At 53.0% G+C, this 13912-nt stretch overlaps 1 protein-coding gene across 1 annotated transcript; it reads right to left on the bottom strand.

The window, feature by feature from the left end:
• Window positions 1–694: 694 nt before the first annotated feature.
• On the bottom strand, window positions 695–12016 carry PIRT (phosphoinositide interacting regulator of transient receptor potential channels). The gene is made up of 2 exons (XM_030295101.1): window positions 11898–12016; window positions 695–1491 (listed from the first exon to the last, which is right to left on the bottom strand). The coding sequence occupies exon 2, from the start codon at window positions 1345–1347 to the stop codon at window positions 940–942; it is 408 nt and encodes a 135-aa protein (XP_030150961.1). The 5' UTR covers window positions 1348–1491; window positions 11898–12016; the 3' UTR covers window positions 695–939.
• Window positions 12017–13912: the final 1896 nt, after the last annotated feature.

Genomic DNA, 13912 nt, shown 5'->3' on the forward strand with positions numbered 1-13912 from the left:
AATCTTACAGAATCCCTCTGCAGTCTCTGTCTTGCTGTCCTAGAATTGGGGGTGGGGCCGGGTAAACAGACAGGGGGAAAGGGGGAGTCAGGGCAACATGCACTTGTGCTTGGCCAATCGTCAAGTCCACAGGGGAGCTAGAAGGTCAAACTGTGGCACCCCCAGTCCAGCCCACATGGCCTCTGATGTAAAAACTCTATAACCCGGAGTTAAATTTCCTCAGCTGGCTGATTCCCAGCGCCTTTTCTGGGGTCGGGGGGGGGGGGACGCGCCTTCTTCCAAAGCGTTTCTCCCTGGCCACCCTTACTGTTCACTCTTCGCCGTGTTTTATACATGTGACTCGTCTCGTCTCTTGAAATGCCAATCAGTATCTTGCCCACAGAGAGAGCTGGGGCTGGTGAACACAGGGAGCCAGACCAGTCTTCTGGCTCTTCTGTGAGGGACCTCTACCAGTCAGTTCGGGTGCAAATGGGCGAATCCAGCTCAGTCACTCAGAGGGACCTCCACCGGTCAGTTTGGGTCCCAGAAGGGTGCAAATGGGCGAATCCAGCTCAGGCACTCAGATGCAGAAACAGGAGGCTCTCCTTGGGGCACGGCCTGGCCGGAGGAATTTCCCAACATGCATAGCGCTCTGCGGAGAGAGTTAGATGGCTGGTACCTGGATGCAGGAGCAGGGAGTGAGCCTTGAAAGGGGATGCCTGCGGCCAGCGTCTAAGGGGGGGCAGGGCAGTTACAGAGAGCCTAAATGAGACACAGCCAGCAGCCCCCTCCAGCTGCACTCGGAGCCCTGAGCTCTTCCCCGCAGGGCCAGGAAGAGGCTTCGCTGGTCTGCTTTCTGGCTAGCCCCACCCCCAAGAAGATGGGGCTGTTGATGTCCTTGTCAATCTCCTCCCGGTGGAGGGGGCGGGGCGACAGGGAGAACCGAGCTGTTGGCCGCCATCAGCGATTCAGGAAGAAGGACTTGAGGCTCTGGAAGAAAACGGACTTCTGTCTCTGCTTCTGTTTCTTTTTGATGATGGGCACCCACACCAGCCCGCACACCAGCATCATGAGTCCCAGCGACAGGAAGGCGGGCCCTATCATCTTAAGGACCTTAAGGCTGTTGTTGCCCAGGTGCAGGGTGTAGGCCAGGCAGGTGATGACCACGCCGAAGAGCAGGATGGCGCCCCCCACCGACATGATGACGATGGGTTTACGGTAGATTTCCCAGTTACTCCTGGGGGTGGCGGTCCAGACAGACTCACTTCTGGAGCTGATGCACAGGGAGCTGGCGGTCTGGCTGGGCAGCAGGTCCTTGGATTCCGGAGACTTCTCCTCGACCTCCAGGGCCCTGGGGAGAGCCTCCATTGTCACGGCTCCTCGGGACTGGGCACCCGGTACCCGCAACAGTTAGAGGCAGGGGTGAAGCCAAAGCGGTCCTCACACGCCCTTCCTGTTCTCAGCATCCGTCTGCAGCCTGGCTCTCAGCGGAGGGCAATGCCTGGCTTTGTGCTAAAGCCAAAAAGAAAGTCAGACGAGATCCACATAAATAAGAAACCACTCCCTGGTGTGCTTTTTGTCTTACTCTTTTTTAAAAGAATTTTTTAATGTTTATCTGTTTTTGAGAGAGAGAGAGAGACAAAGCACAAATGGTGGGTGGGGCAGAGAGAGGGAGACACAGAATCCGAAACAGGCTCCAGGCTCTGAGCTGTCAGCAGAGCCCGACGCAGGGCTCGAACCCATGAACTGCGAGATCGTGACCTGAGCCGAAGTTGGACGCTTAACCGACTGAGCCTCGCAGGCACCCCTCTCTTGCTCTTAAAACACCAGACTGTGTATGGACTGGAGAACAGCACGGCCCAGGATTTTATGTGCTTTTTCAGCACTGGACAGTCATGCCCCGGGCTCAGAGTGTGACCTTTTTGATATCTAAATGCCCCCTTTCCCCACCCTCCTCATGAGTTACATCAAATCAGATTCCTACCTTCCCATTCTTTAGCGGGTAAAGGAGTGGAGTCGATCCCACCACCTGTTTGGATTTCGCATCCAGAGCCCGTGTGTGTACCTCTCGGTCACCAGAGCCCTCTCCTCCCCTGGCTGTTCACCTGTGCAGAGCAGTTCTGGAGCTTCCGAGAGGCACCACTTACCTGGAAAGCCAAAGCTTTCCACCAGAGCTGTGCTAGCTCAGGGGCCTTGAACGCAGCATTAAAACCTTTCGTTCAAAAAAAAAAACAAAACTTTATCAAGTTCGAGTGCCAATGCCTATGTATTTGCAATAAGGCACTGAGATATGAATGGCTGGATTTAGATACTTTTCCTGGTATTTTAGGTACTTTTTGTGTGTGGGAGGAAGGGGAGGCTGGGAGAACCGGGGGGTGGGGAGGGGAGGTCTTCACCGAGTCACCGTCACCGCCTGGATTCCTGTCCTTGACTTGCCTCCAGAGGGTCTGGTGCAGGGTTCGTGCCCTAGAGATGCGACATCCCCATCGGGGAGCGAGCAAGTCAGAGGACAACTTCCTTTCTGCTTCCTCCCTCCCTCCCGATGATCCTGAGCATAAATCCACCACTTTTTTGTAATGTTTATTTATTTTGAGAGAGAGAGAGGGAGAGAGAGAGAGAATCCCAAGCAGGCTCTGCCCTGTCAGTGCAGGGGTGGGGCTGGATCTCATGACCCGTGAGATCATGACCCGAGCCAAAACCAAGAGTCGGATGCTTAACCGACTGAGCCACCCAGGCGCCCCTAAATCCGCGTTTCTTTACGACACTGCTTGTCTCCGTTCTCCCTTGCAGAGCCCGGAGCCTCCCCACATGAAGTCCAGGCAGAGCTGAGCTCTAGGACCGTGCTGGCCACTCTGTCCTCCCAGGTCCCCAGAGCCACAGACTCTCCATCTGTTCTCTGCAGGGCCCCTGCCTGCCTGGGGTGACTTTCTCCAAGCAGCGCTCTCTCCAGCCCCTGCTCTCCTCCCTCCTTGGATCCACTGTCTTTGGTCCTCAGCTCCCGCCCTTTCCCTCCTCCAGGTGGCCCGAGACTCTTCCTCCGACCTCTTCTCCTGTGTCTTGTTGGATCAGGCCCCACTCAAATCAGGTTTACTCTGTGTGAGTGGGGCACCAGAGAGCAATTTCCAACAGCAAAAGGTGTGTTTGGGAAGGTGGGCAGTTCATCCCAGTCACAGTGGGCTCCCCCCACCAAATAGGGTGAGTCAGACCCAGATACGGAGAGGGGCGCATGTCTGGAAATCATGGCATTGGCCCCTGGGTGAAAGGTAGCTTGGGATAGGGGCCCCTGGGTGGCTCAGTCGGTTGGCTAAGCATCCGACTCTTGATTTTGGTTCGGGTCATGATCTCACAGTTTGTGGGTTCAAGTCCCGCATCGGACTCTGTGCTGGCAGTGCAGAGCCTGCTTGGGATTCTCCCTCCCTCTCTCTCTCTCTCTGTCTCTCTGACCTTCCCCCCGATTGCTCTCCATCTCTCTCTCAAAATAAATAAATATAAACTTTAAAAAAAAAAGAGAGAGAAAGGAAAGGCAACTTGGGATAAAGGAGATGGTGTCCGGAGCTTGGAACACTCTGGAACTGCTGCTTCCTCTTTATCAAGGCTCTTCCACGAACAGCAGCATCACTGAGCGAATGGTTTCTCCTCCAACGCTTCCCTCCCAGTGCTCATCTCAAACTTAATCCCTCACCTCCCATCCTCCCTCACCCCTGCAGCAGCTCAGGCCTGAACCACTGGACCTGGTGTTGTCCCCCACGTCCCCGTCCCCGAACCATAATGCTCCCCCTTCCTACCACAAGCGGTCATAGACCCCTCCCCTTTGCCACGGAGGAAATAAGAGCTGTAAAATTGCCTTGCCTTCAGAATATAGATATTCACGTTCATGTACGCTCATCTAGAGAGAGGCTATTTGGATCTCTGTGTCCAATGACTTTGAAGAATGTGGCGGATGTGCTTTTGTAAGTAAAGGCGCCCAGGTGTTCCCTTCCCCTTGGGTCCTGTGGTCTCTTTGCATAAGCCGCGAAGCTGTTTGTAAAGTGATCTTTTCCCCTACGGGCTGGGGGTAAGGAGGGGCATCACAGAGCGTGTTATGAGGTCCTAGCGAGGGGACTTTGTGCCGGTTAGTGCAGCCTGGCTTCTTATGTGGATGTATTGACGTCCCCAGTAGGATTTTCTCTCTGGGTAGTCATTTCCACCGCTTGGCGGTGAAGATCCAGCCCAAAGCGTGCTGCCTTTGGATGCCAGGGGGTCCCTCCCTCCCTGCAGTGGGTTGAATTGTCCACCCAGAACCTCAGAATGTGACCTTATTTGGATAAAAGGTCTTTGCAGGTGTAATTAAGGCAAGGGTCTGCAGAGGAGATCATTGTCAAAGAGACCAGTCCAATGACCACGTCCTTCTAAGAGGAAGGAGAGGAAAATTTGACATACAGAGGGAAGCCTTCCTGAAGACAGAGGCAGAGGTCGAAGTGATGCTTCCACAGGCCAAGGACAGCTGAGGATTGCAGCAGTGGCCAGAAGCGAGGAGAGAGGCATGGCATGGCTTCTCCCTCAGAACCTCCGGAAGGAACCAGCTGCGACGTCACCTTGATTTTGTACTCTGACCTCCCGAACCATGAGAGAATAAACTTTCGTTGTTTTAAGTGACTGAGTCTGTGGTAATTTAGTACAGCAACCCCCACCCAAAACGAACACACCCACCTTTAATGTCCTTGACGTCTCGGAGGTGGACCAGGACTGAGGCCCCAAAGTTGGGCTGGCAGAGGAGACAGTGGAAGGAAGGCCGGAGATGCCGGGGCTTCTGGACTCACCAGAGATTTGAGTGTGGGGCTCAGCCCTCAGAGCAGCCATCTGAGAAGGGAGGATGGGTCCCTCTAACCTGGAGACCATGTTTGGAGCATCAGGAGGCAGACTTAGTCACACGATTGGGGTTGGGCAGGCTGCAGGCTGGCGCCAAGATGGCTCCCTGGATTGGGACCACACAGCCGCGAGAAGGAAAGAATCACGAGCTGACAAGCCCAAGCACGAACGGACATGCACTTGTCTCCAAACACAACACTGACCGAGAGAAGCCAGACACACCTCCGTTTACATAAAACCCCATTTACATAACATGAGATTTCATTTACATAAAATTCAAAATCTGTGCTATTTGCAGTTAGGGATAGTGGTTCCCTTTGGTGGGGGTAGCGGGTGGGGGACACGATGGAAACTTCTGGGGTGCTGTAATGTTCTGATTCTTGGTCTGGCTACCGCGGGTTACATGGGTGTGCCTGTGCTGTATATTCATGATATGACTAGTTTTCTGTGTGCACATTAAATAGCAATAAAATGTTTAAACAGAGATAATTAAAAGGCGTAACTAAGGGCAACGTGTTCCCCTTTTTGGATTCTGACTAGAACAGACCCATTATATAAAGACATCTGGGGATAATTTTAAGGAAGTTTGAATTTGGATTGGGTTAGATGACACTAAGAATTAAGAATTTGTATTTGCAGGGCGCCTGGGTGGCTCAGTTGCTTGAGTATCTGACTTCTGTTCAGGTCGTGATCTTGCAGTTCGTGAGTTCGAGCCCCGCATCGGGCTTGCTGCTGTCAGCACAGAACCCGCTTCGGATCCTCGGTCCCCCTCTCTCTGCCCCTCCCCCACTTGCACTCTCTCTGTCGCAAAAATAATAAACATAAAAATTAAAACAATTAAAAAATAAAAATTTGTATTTGGTAACGCTATTGTGGACACAAAAGCAAATGTCTTAAATTTTCTTTAATGTTTATTTACTTCTGAGAGAGAGACAGCGTGAGTGGGTGAGGGGCAGAGAGAGAGAGAGAGAGAGAGAGAGAGAGAGAGAGAGAGAGAATCCAAAGCAGTATCTAGGCTCCGAGTTGTCCTCACAGAGCCTGACATGGGGCTCGAACTTGTGAACTGCGAGAACATGACCTGAACCAAAGTTGGACACTCAACCCACTGAGCCACCCAGGGCGCCCCCAAAAGCAAATGTCTTAAAGATACGGAGATGCGTCTTGAAACATCATACAGGGGAGAAATGCTGTGATGCTGTGATTCACACAAAAACATTAAACTCTGGATGCAATATGACAAAATGCTTAATATTATTAAATCTGGGTGGTGGCTATCTAGAAGTTCATTATAATACTACCTCTCTACTTTTGTGTATGTTTGCAAAAGCTTATGATAATGGGAGTCTGAATATACATATAGACAATGACCAGACCACATATAAAGTCAGAACTCTGACCCACAGTCTGCAGGAATCAGCCCAGGAAGCCAACCTGGTATCTGTAAGTCTGACTTTTAGGAAGTCAGCCCACGGTGTCTAGCAACTGACCCGGCAAGCTAGACGATAACCAAGGACAAATGCCTTTTGACAACAGGAGCAATTCGACTGGGAAAAGAAAGTCCTTTGGACAAACAGTGTGGACCAACTGATGTTCCAAAGGGAAAAAAATGAAACTCGACCCCACCCCACCGCATCAACAAAAAAATTAATCTGAGACAGATCACGGGCAGAACATGAACATAAAAGCTAAAACTGTAAAGATTCTAGAAGGAAACAGAGGAGAATACCGTTGTGATCTGGAGGCAGGCGAGCGTCCTCAGGGCAGAGCAGGCAATAACCAAGAATTAAATCTTGACCAAGTAAGACCTCATCGTGACTGAAAACTCCTGTTCGTTAAAAGCCACTGAGAAGAGGGGCCCCTGGGTGGCTCAGTCGGTTAAGCGTCCGAGTTCAGCTCTGGTCTTGACCTCATGGTTCGAGTTCGATCCCCGCGTCGGGCTCTGTGCTGACAGCTCAGAGCCTGGAGCCTGCTTCTGATTCTGTGTCTCCCTCTCGCTCTGCCCCTCCCCCGCTCAAGCTCTGTCTCTCTCTCAAAAATGAATAAACATTAAAAAATATTTAAAAAAAATAAATAAAATGGGCAAAATATTTAGACATACCATTGCAAAGGGAGGTAAACAGATGGACAAGAACCCCATGAAAAAGTGCTCGCTGCTGATACTCAACAGGGACATGCAAATTAAAACCACCAGGAGATACAGCCACACGCTCACTAGAATGGTTAGTATTTAAAACGGTGAACCGGGGGGCGCCTGGGTGGCGCAGTCGGTTAAGCGTCCGACTTCAGCCAGGTCACGATCTCGCGGTCCGTGAGTTCGAGCCCCGCGTCGGGCTCTGGGCTGATGGCTCAGAGCCTGGAGCCGGTTTCCGATTCTGTGTCTCCCTCTCTCTCTGCCCCTCCCCCGTTCATGCTCTGTCTCTCTCTGTCCCAAAAATAAATAAACGTTGAAAAAAAAAAAAATTAAAAAAAAAAAAAAAAACGGTGAACCGGGGAGCAGTCATGCAGTCCTCTCGTATGCTGATGGCGGGGACATAACAGGCTTGGGAGTTTCTTATGAAGTTAAACGCACACCTACCTTATTCCTCCTAGAAGTTCCACCCCCAGCTAATTATTTGTCCAAGAGACATGAAAGCCTATGCCTACCAATGACTTGTGTAAGAATATTCATACAGGACCTTCGCCCACAGCACCCCAACCAGAAACAACCCAACAGCAAAGTGCGGATCCATACAGCGGAATGCCAGGCAATAAAAAGGAACGAACAAGGAAAAGGAACAAAACTTTTGAGACACATGCGGCATGGATGAGTCTCATAGACATGCCGGGTGAAAGAAATCAGATTTATGAAAGAGGACATATGTTGTTTATTTCCATTTATAGGACATTCTGGGAGCTTCTAAGAACGAATTGAAGGCGACAAACTCAAAACAGTCATTGTAGGGAAGGGAATTGCAGGAAGGAACTAATGGATTTCCCTGGAGCAAACGGAAATGTTCTGTGCGTGGTGTTGGTGTGAGTTTCGTGGCGGGGGAAGCCCATCTGCCCATGTGGCACACTAAGACCTGTGCGTTTCCGTGTGTGTACATTGCACCCCAAAGATAAAAGGACCATTAAAACCCTAAAAATAATTGATGGGTCATGGTAGGGAGTAGGTGGAAATACAGCGGAACCGAGAATGGCAGAATGTCGATAAGGGTTGAGGCTGAATGATGGAATGTGGGGATCCAGCAAATGGGCGTGAGCAAGAAAGAAGCGGGTGCCTGGTTGGCTCCGTTGGTTGAGCGGCTGACTCTTAATTTCGGCTCAGGTCATGATCTCAGAGTTGTGACTTGGAGCCCCATGTCTGGCTCTGTGCTGGGCTGGATGTAGAGCCTACTTGGGATTCTCTCTCTGTCTCTCTTTCTCTGTCTCTCTACCCCACCCCCACGCGTGTGCTCTCTAAATAGAAAGATAGATGGATGGATGGATGGATGGATAGATAAGGTGGATGGATGGATAGATGGATGGATGGATAGATAGATAGATAGATAGATAGATAGATAGATAGATAGAGTGGATGGATAGATAGATAGATAGATAGATAGATAGATAGATAGATAGATAAGGTAGATGGATGGATGGATGGATGGATAGATGGATGGATGGATAGATAGATAGATAGATAGATAGATAGATAGATAGAGTGGATGGATAGATAGATAGATAGATAGATAGATAGATAGATAAGGTGGATGGATGGATGGATGGATGGATGGATAGAGAGATAGATAGATAGGGTGAAACATGTTACCCAGGAAAATGAGAGGTGTGGGCAGAGGCAAAATGACCCCAGAATAGGGTGGAGATGTTATAGGGAGATCTGGAAGGTGAGGGAGTCACTTGGCTCTTACAGGAAAGACTGTATAACTGATACTGATGAAGAGGAAATCCAGAAAGGTAGAGAAGGTGCTTCTTGGAGAAATTAGGAATTGGGACAGAAAATGCAGATGAGAGAGAGAGAGAGAGAGAGCTAAGAGTTTGTCCACCTTGTTTCTGGAAAGACACCATCCCTTGAGGGGAAACAGACTTGCAGTGAGCCAGGGGGCCCTGGATGGAGCAAAGACTGGGTCCGGTGGCCTCAATGATCTTCTCCAGGAGGGAGGGACCCACAGGACCCTCCCTTAATCTTGTTAGAGCTGGTCTACTCATTTACCACGCGCTCGTGATGGTGCACTTATTTGGAGACCCCGTCTACATGTGTCATTTCCGCGTGGGGCTGTTGACCTCGTATCCCCCAGGTTGCTATGCAGTGCTCCGCAAACAGTGCTCACCTACACCACAATGCTTTGCGACAACTCCCGTGTGCTATCCTCTGCTAGATACTAGGAAGCCAGTCTCCCTCCCTGCAGAGGAGCTCAGGGCGTGCGCGTTCCTTCACTCTTCTGCGCATAGTTGCTCGCTCAGTGGTGTCTCTGACAAATGAGATGAAGAGATGTCTCCAGCGAGAGGGGAGATAACTGGCTGGAAGATTTGGGCTTTTTCTCACGAGGTCACCTATTCATCCGCCAACGTGCAAATGGTCTGGTGCCGTGTGTGTGTGTGTGTGTGTGTGTGTGTGTGTGTGTGTGGATTATGCAAGCTGGTGAGCGGCAGCGAGTGTCCCGGATAATAAGGACCAAATACTTGTCCTCCAGCAGATTCCCTGAGCGTCTGAAATGTAGGGAATGGAGGTTGGAAGGGAAGTGAGTGAATTAGTGCCCTGGAGGTGAGCAGACAGTGTCTGTACCTTCTTTGGGACTGAGAGCGTTCAGTCCCCTCCCAGATCCCTTGAGGGGCTGGGGCTGGGGCTTTCTCAACTCCCTACGCTCTCCAGTAGGTTCGCTCAGTGCTCGGTGCTTTGCTGAGTCTGGGGACACAGCAGACGCTTGTTAAGTTAAATAATTCAAAAAGCAGGGGAGCTTTGGCAGGAGAAGGAGGAGAGGGTTTTGCGGGCAAGTGGAGCTCACCCTGCGAATTTGCTTGCTTTCCTGTCTCTGGTTGGGACTGTGGGGGCGGGGAAGGTGAGAACTGGCCAGCATCAAGGGCCTAGTCCTGTTTCTTCCACCCGATTGTTGGCAACAACACCCCCTGACCTGAGCGGGGCTGGTAGGGTCGGATTGGCAAAGCGGGGTGGGGGGCGCTGAGGCAGCTATGAGGGGCCAGGCGGGCATGCTGCCCACGCCCCCACCCCTGGCCTCTAATGGACTGGCATCTGTCAATGGTGAGGAAGCTAAGCATCAGAGAGGTTAAGTGGCTTGCCCAAAGTTACTCAGCGGTGAGTAGCGAGCCAGGGTCAGAAGGGGAGTTTGGGAGTCTGGGTGGCTCCAGAGCCTGAGTTCGAGCCTATCCTGCTCCGCCTGGGGACAGTTTCAATGTTCTTTCCAAACCGAGGGAACGGTGAGTGGGGAGGACACTGGGAATGGGGCCCAGGCAGCACACTGAAGTCCAGTGGTGGCTGCACTGGGTGCCGGGTAAGGCCTGGCGGTGCTGGGTAGAGCCATCGAGGAGGCCAGGGGCTGGAGCCGGGGCCCCTGAGCAGGGGCCGGAGCGGCCGGAGAGGACACAGAGTCCCCACCACTGTCACTCAGATGGAGCTAAAACGCCTGGTCCCTTTGCCTCCTGGCTCTCGGGGGGCGGGGGGGGGCAGCACTATCCTAATCCCTCCCATTTCACAGATAGGGAAACTAAGGTCCAGAACCGCCTGCCCCACACCCTGGACCATGCTTTCTCAGAGATGGGAGCCCTGTCTTTCCCCGTCTCCCGTCTTCACTGCCCCCCATTCCTGGCTTCCCACCAGCGCCTTCCCGCACATCCTCGCCTCGGCCCTTTGCTGGCCGCGCCCTTCTCTGAATGTGCCAGAACTCGGTCCATAGTATCACATTGCTAGATTTCGCCAATAAAATGACAGGGTGCCAGTAAATCTGAATTTCAGATAAAAAAAACAAGTGCTTTTTTTTTTCTGGGGTATAAGAATGTGCGTTATCCCACGTGAGACAGACACCAAAAGTTTCTTTTGTTGTTTATGAGAAATTGGATCTGGGCTGGGCATCCCGCTAAGCGGTCTCGGAACCCTCCTAAGGGACCCCGCTGTGCTTGGGCCTGGAGTTGTCTGTCCCTCCCCTGGCAGGAGCTGGGGCTATTCTGGGAAGCATAAGGACGGAAAGCAGAGCTCGGAGAGAGGGCCCCCCCCACCTTGATGGATGCTGGGGCCAGAGAGCAGGGTCACCCGGTGGGAGAAGAGGGGGAGGGCAGGCCACAAAATACAAGTGGCGTAAATAACACGATTGGTTATTCCTGAGAAAGACCCAAGCGTGGGTCTGTCTGTGACATTCCTGAGACACGGAGGGTCGTGCTCTCTCTCTCCGCCGGAGTCCCCACCAGTGACCCCCTTCTGATGAGGTGAGCGGGACCCGGCACCTGGGCTGATAACGTAGAGGCTACAGCAAACGTTTCTGAACGCGCTGCCGCTGTCCCCACGGCTCGGCCACCCATCTGTCACCTGCTCACAGCACTTCTGGGAAGGGAAGTTCCCCAAAGGCCATACTCCACCCAGACAGTGCCATTCACCTCCCTCTTCGTGTCACCGGGCCAGCGTCCAGACCCTGCCCAGTAACGAGGTGGAAAAAAATAGCTCAGGTGATAACGTCTGCTTTCACGGGGAGGATTGGTCCCCGTGGCACACGTTCACCCTGCACGTTCCTGTCCCGGTTTCGCCTTTTGGGACGAAGCCCGCCCCGGCCAGCTGCCAGGGGTAAAGGCTGGATGCCGTACATCTAGCTGTCTGCACACAGCTTCTGCTCTCCCAGGTGCATAGCAGGGCGCCCCCTCCTCTCCTGCCACCACTCTCCCTGGGCGGTCCCCCCAGCCTGCCGGTAGCCGCTTCCCCCCACCCCCCGTCCCCAGGCACAGCCCCCATCTCCTTTACCCCTCATTCACATCGGCCTTCCCAATTCCAGTTCCAAGACTGAACACGCTCTAAAGCACAGTGAAAAATCATCTCGTTTCTCCGGGGAAACGGAAGGGCGGAGGGGACCAGTCCCCTCCTTACTTACTGTCCTCAGGGTCCCAGGAGAGGACGGTGAACCTGGGAATCAGAGGCAGCTTGCACGGTGGGGGAGGCACCCGGCAATGAGTTTCTGTTCAAGTTGTTCATCCCAGCCCTGGAGAAAGCCTCCCCGGCCCCCTCCAGGAGCTGGTGAGCAGTGAATCCCAGCCACTGAGCAGGCTCGAGTGGGGATGAGCTCACCAGGATATGGGCTAATGGGTTAACCCTTGGCGGGCTGCTGGCACAGGCAACGTCCGGTGGCTTTGTCTCCTCTCTGCTCAGCCACTATTAGACGAATCTTGTGCAAAATTAATGAAGCTTCTGTGCGGTCTGTCTTCGAGTTTTGGAGGAGATGTGCCTTCGGTTGGTCTCTGGGCAGGGCCGCTTCTCGGGAATCGGGAGAGCTGGAGTTTCCGGGTCGGTGGACTGCGTGATGGTGGTGGAGGAGATGGCAGTGGGGCTACCAGAGGGTGGGCTCAGAGGCTCTGCACGCGCTCTACGGGGCAGGCCGTGACAATGAGATCTGGGAGCTCTGTTTGTTCCGGAAGTCAGAGAGGGCAGGTGTATGCTTATTTAACGTCCTCGGTTCCAAGGTGGCAGGGACGCCTCTGGGAACCAACCCACCCCCCCGCCCAGTGCCTGTGGGTGGGTGCCATATGTTGACGACATATGGGACCCACCCCAGGCCCAGGCATCTCTGAACCGGTTATGCCCCTGTGGCTTTTCGTGCTAGTGATGGAAAGAAGACGATGGCAGCCTTTGCAATGGTGGGGCTGGTGTTCCTACCTCTGCAGTTGGGCTTATAGAAGCTGCTTACGAAGGGTTGGCTTGGCCACCCTCAAGGTGCTAAGGGGCACCCAGAAGCCGACAAAATTGCCCGAGACCCTGAGCGCCAGACTGGCCCTGCCCTTCTCCACTAACTGGAGGATGGGAGCAGCCATTGCTCCGCACTGGCTGTGCGGCTCAGGGTAGGGGAGGGTCCTTGCCACTGGCCCCAGTACACTGGGGGGCTTCCCCCATGCTCCCCCGTAGAGGCTCCCCAAGGAGTGAGCTGGCAAACGCAAGACCGAGGCAGGCGTGGGAATATTCCATGTCTGCCATCTTGAATTCTGTACCCCTGACATGAACAGGAAATTTCCAGACTGGAAAGACCCCAGACAGATGGCCGGGCGGGCCGTGTAATACACGGCAAGAGACCGTGAGAGCCGCGTGGTGTCTTCTCAGGGGGTGAGTGTCCCTGGGAACTTGACCGGAAGGCTTTGGGGGATGCCCTTCTGTTGCTGCCTCTCACCTCTACGCTCAAATCTGTGTAAGATCCGTTTCTCCTGTGAAGACACACGGGGGTGAATTATTCCGCAACGCAAATAATCGTTCATTTTCTTCCCCCGAGTCCAGACGCCTATGCTTCCTCCACTGTCCACAGGGTGTGGGAATGTGGCGTCACATGGTCGTGGGCGAGATCGGCCCTTACTGAGCACTTTTGTCTACGTCAGACGCCAGGATACATGCTTTGTATGCGTAATAATTCACCACTTGCCCCACAGAGCCCTCTGACGTAGGCATGTGAGGTATGTTGCTGTCCTTATATTTGACTTTGGACGAGTCACTCAACTTCTCTGAGCCTTGATTCCTTCACTCATTGAGTAGATGTGCTCATGACTACCCCAGGGGGTTTATGTGAGGGTTGAATAAGCAAATGCACATAGCAAGTGCTTAATGAACAAAGCTATGTAATGTCGTCTGTGCACGTATACGACATACATGTAGGTCTGTGCACTCGTGTGTATGTATGTGCACATATAAGCACGTATGTGGATTAAGGGGGATTGGGGTCCAGGAGACAGTGTCCAGGGTTGAAGTCGTGCTGTCTGCAGCCTCATCGCCGGAGAGACGGATGAGGAGGCGTGAGAAGCCGGCTTGGTCCCCGGGCAGTGGACTCCAGCCATCCCCGCAGAGAGGGATGCTGTAACTTTGTGCTACGCAAGGGGCAGGAAGCTGGCCTGGCGTTGCCCAGGTGATGGC

This window comes from Lynx canadensis, chromosome E1 (genome assembly GCF_007474595.2).
Source record: "Lynx canadensis isolate LIC74 chromosome E1, mLynCan4.pri.v2, whole genome shotgun sequence".
NCBI classification, from domain to species: Eukaryota; Metazoa; Chordata; class Mammalia; order Carnivora; family Felidae; genus Lynx; species Lynx canadensis.

Bases quoted from the DNA above. Each gene is read 5' to 3' on its own strand.
- PIRT (XM_030295101.1), bottom strand. From the start codon at position 1,347: ATGGAGGCTCTCCCCAGGGCCCTGGAGGTCGAGGAGAAGTCTCCGGAA.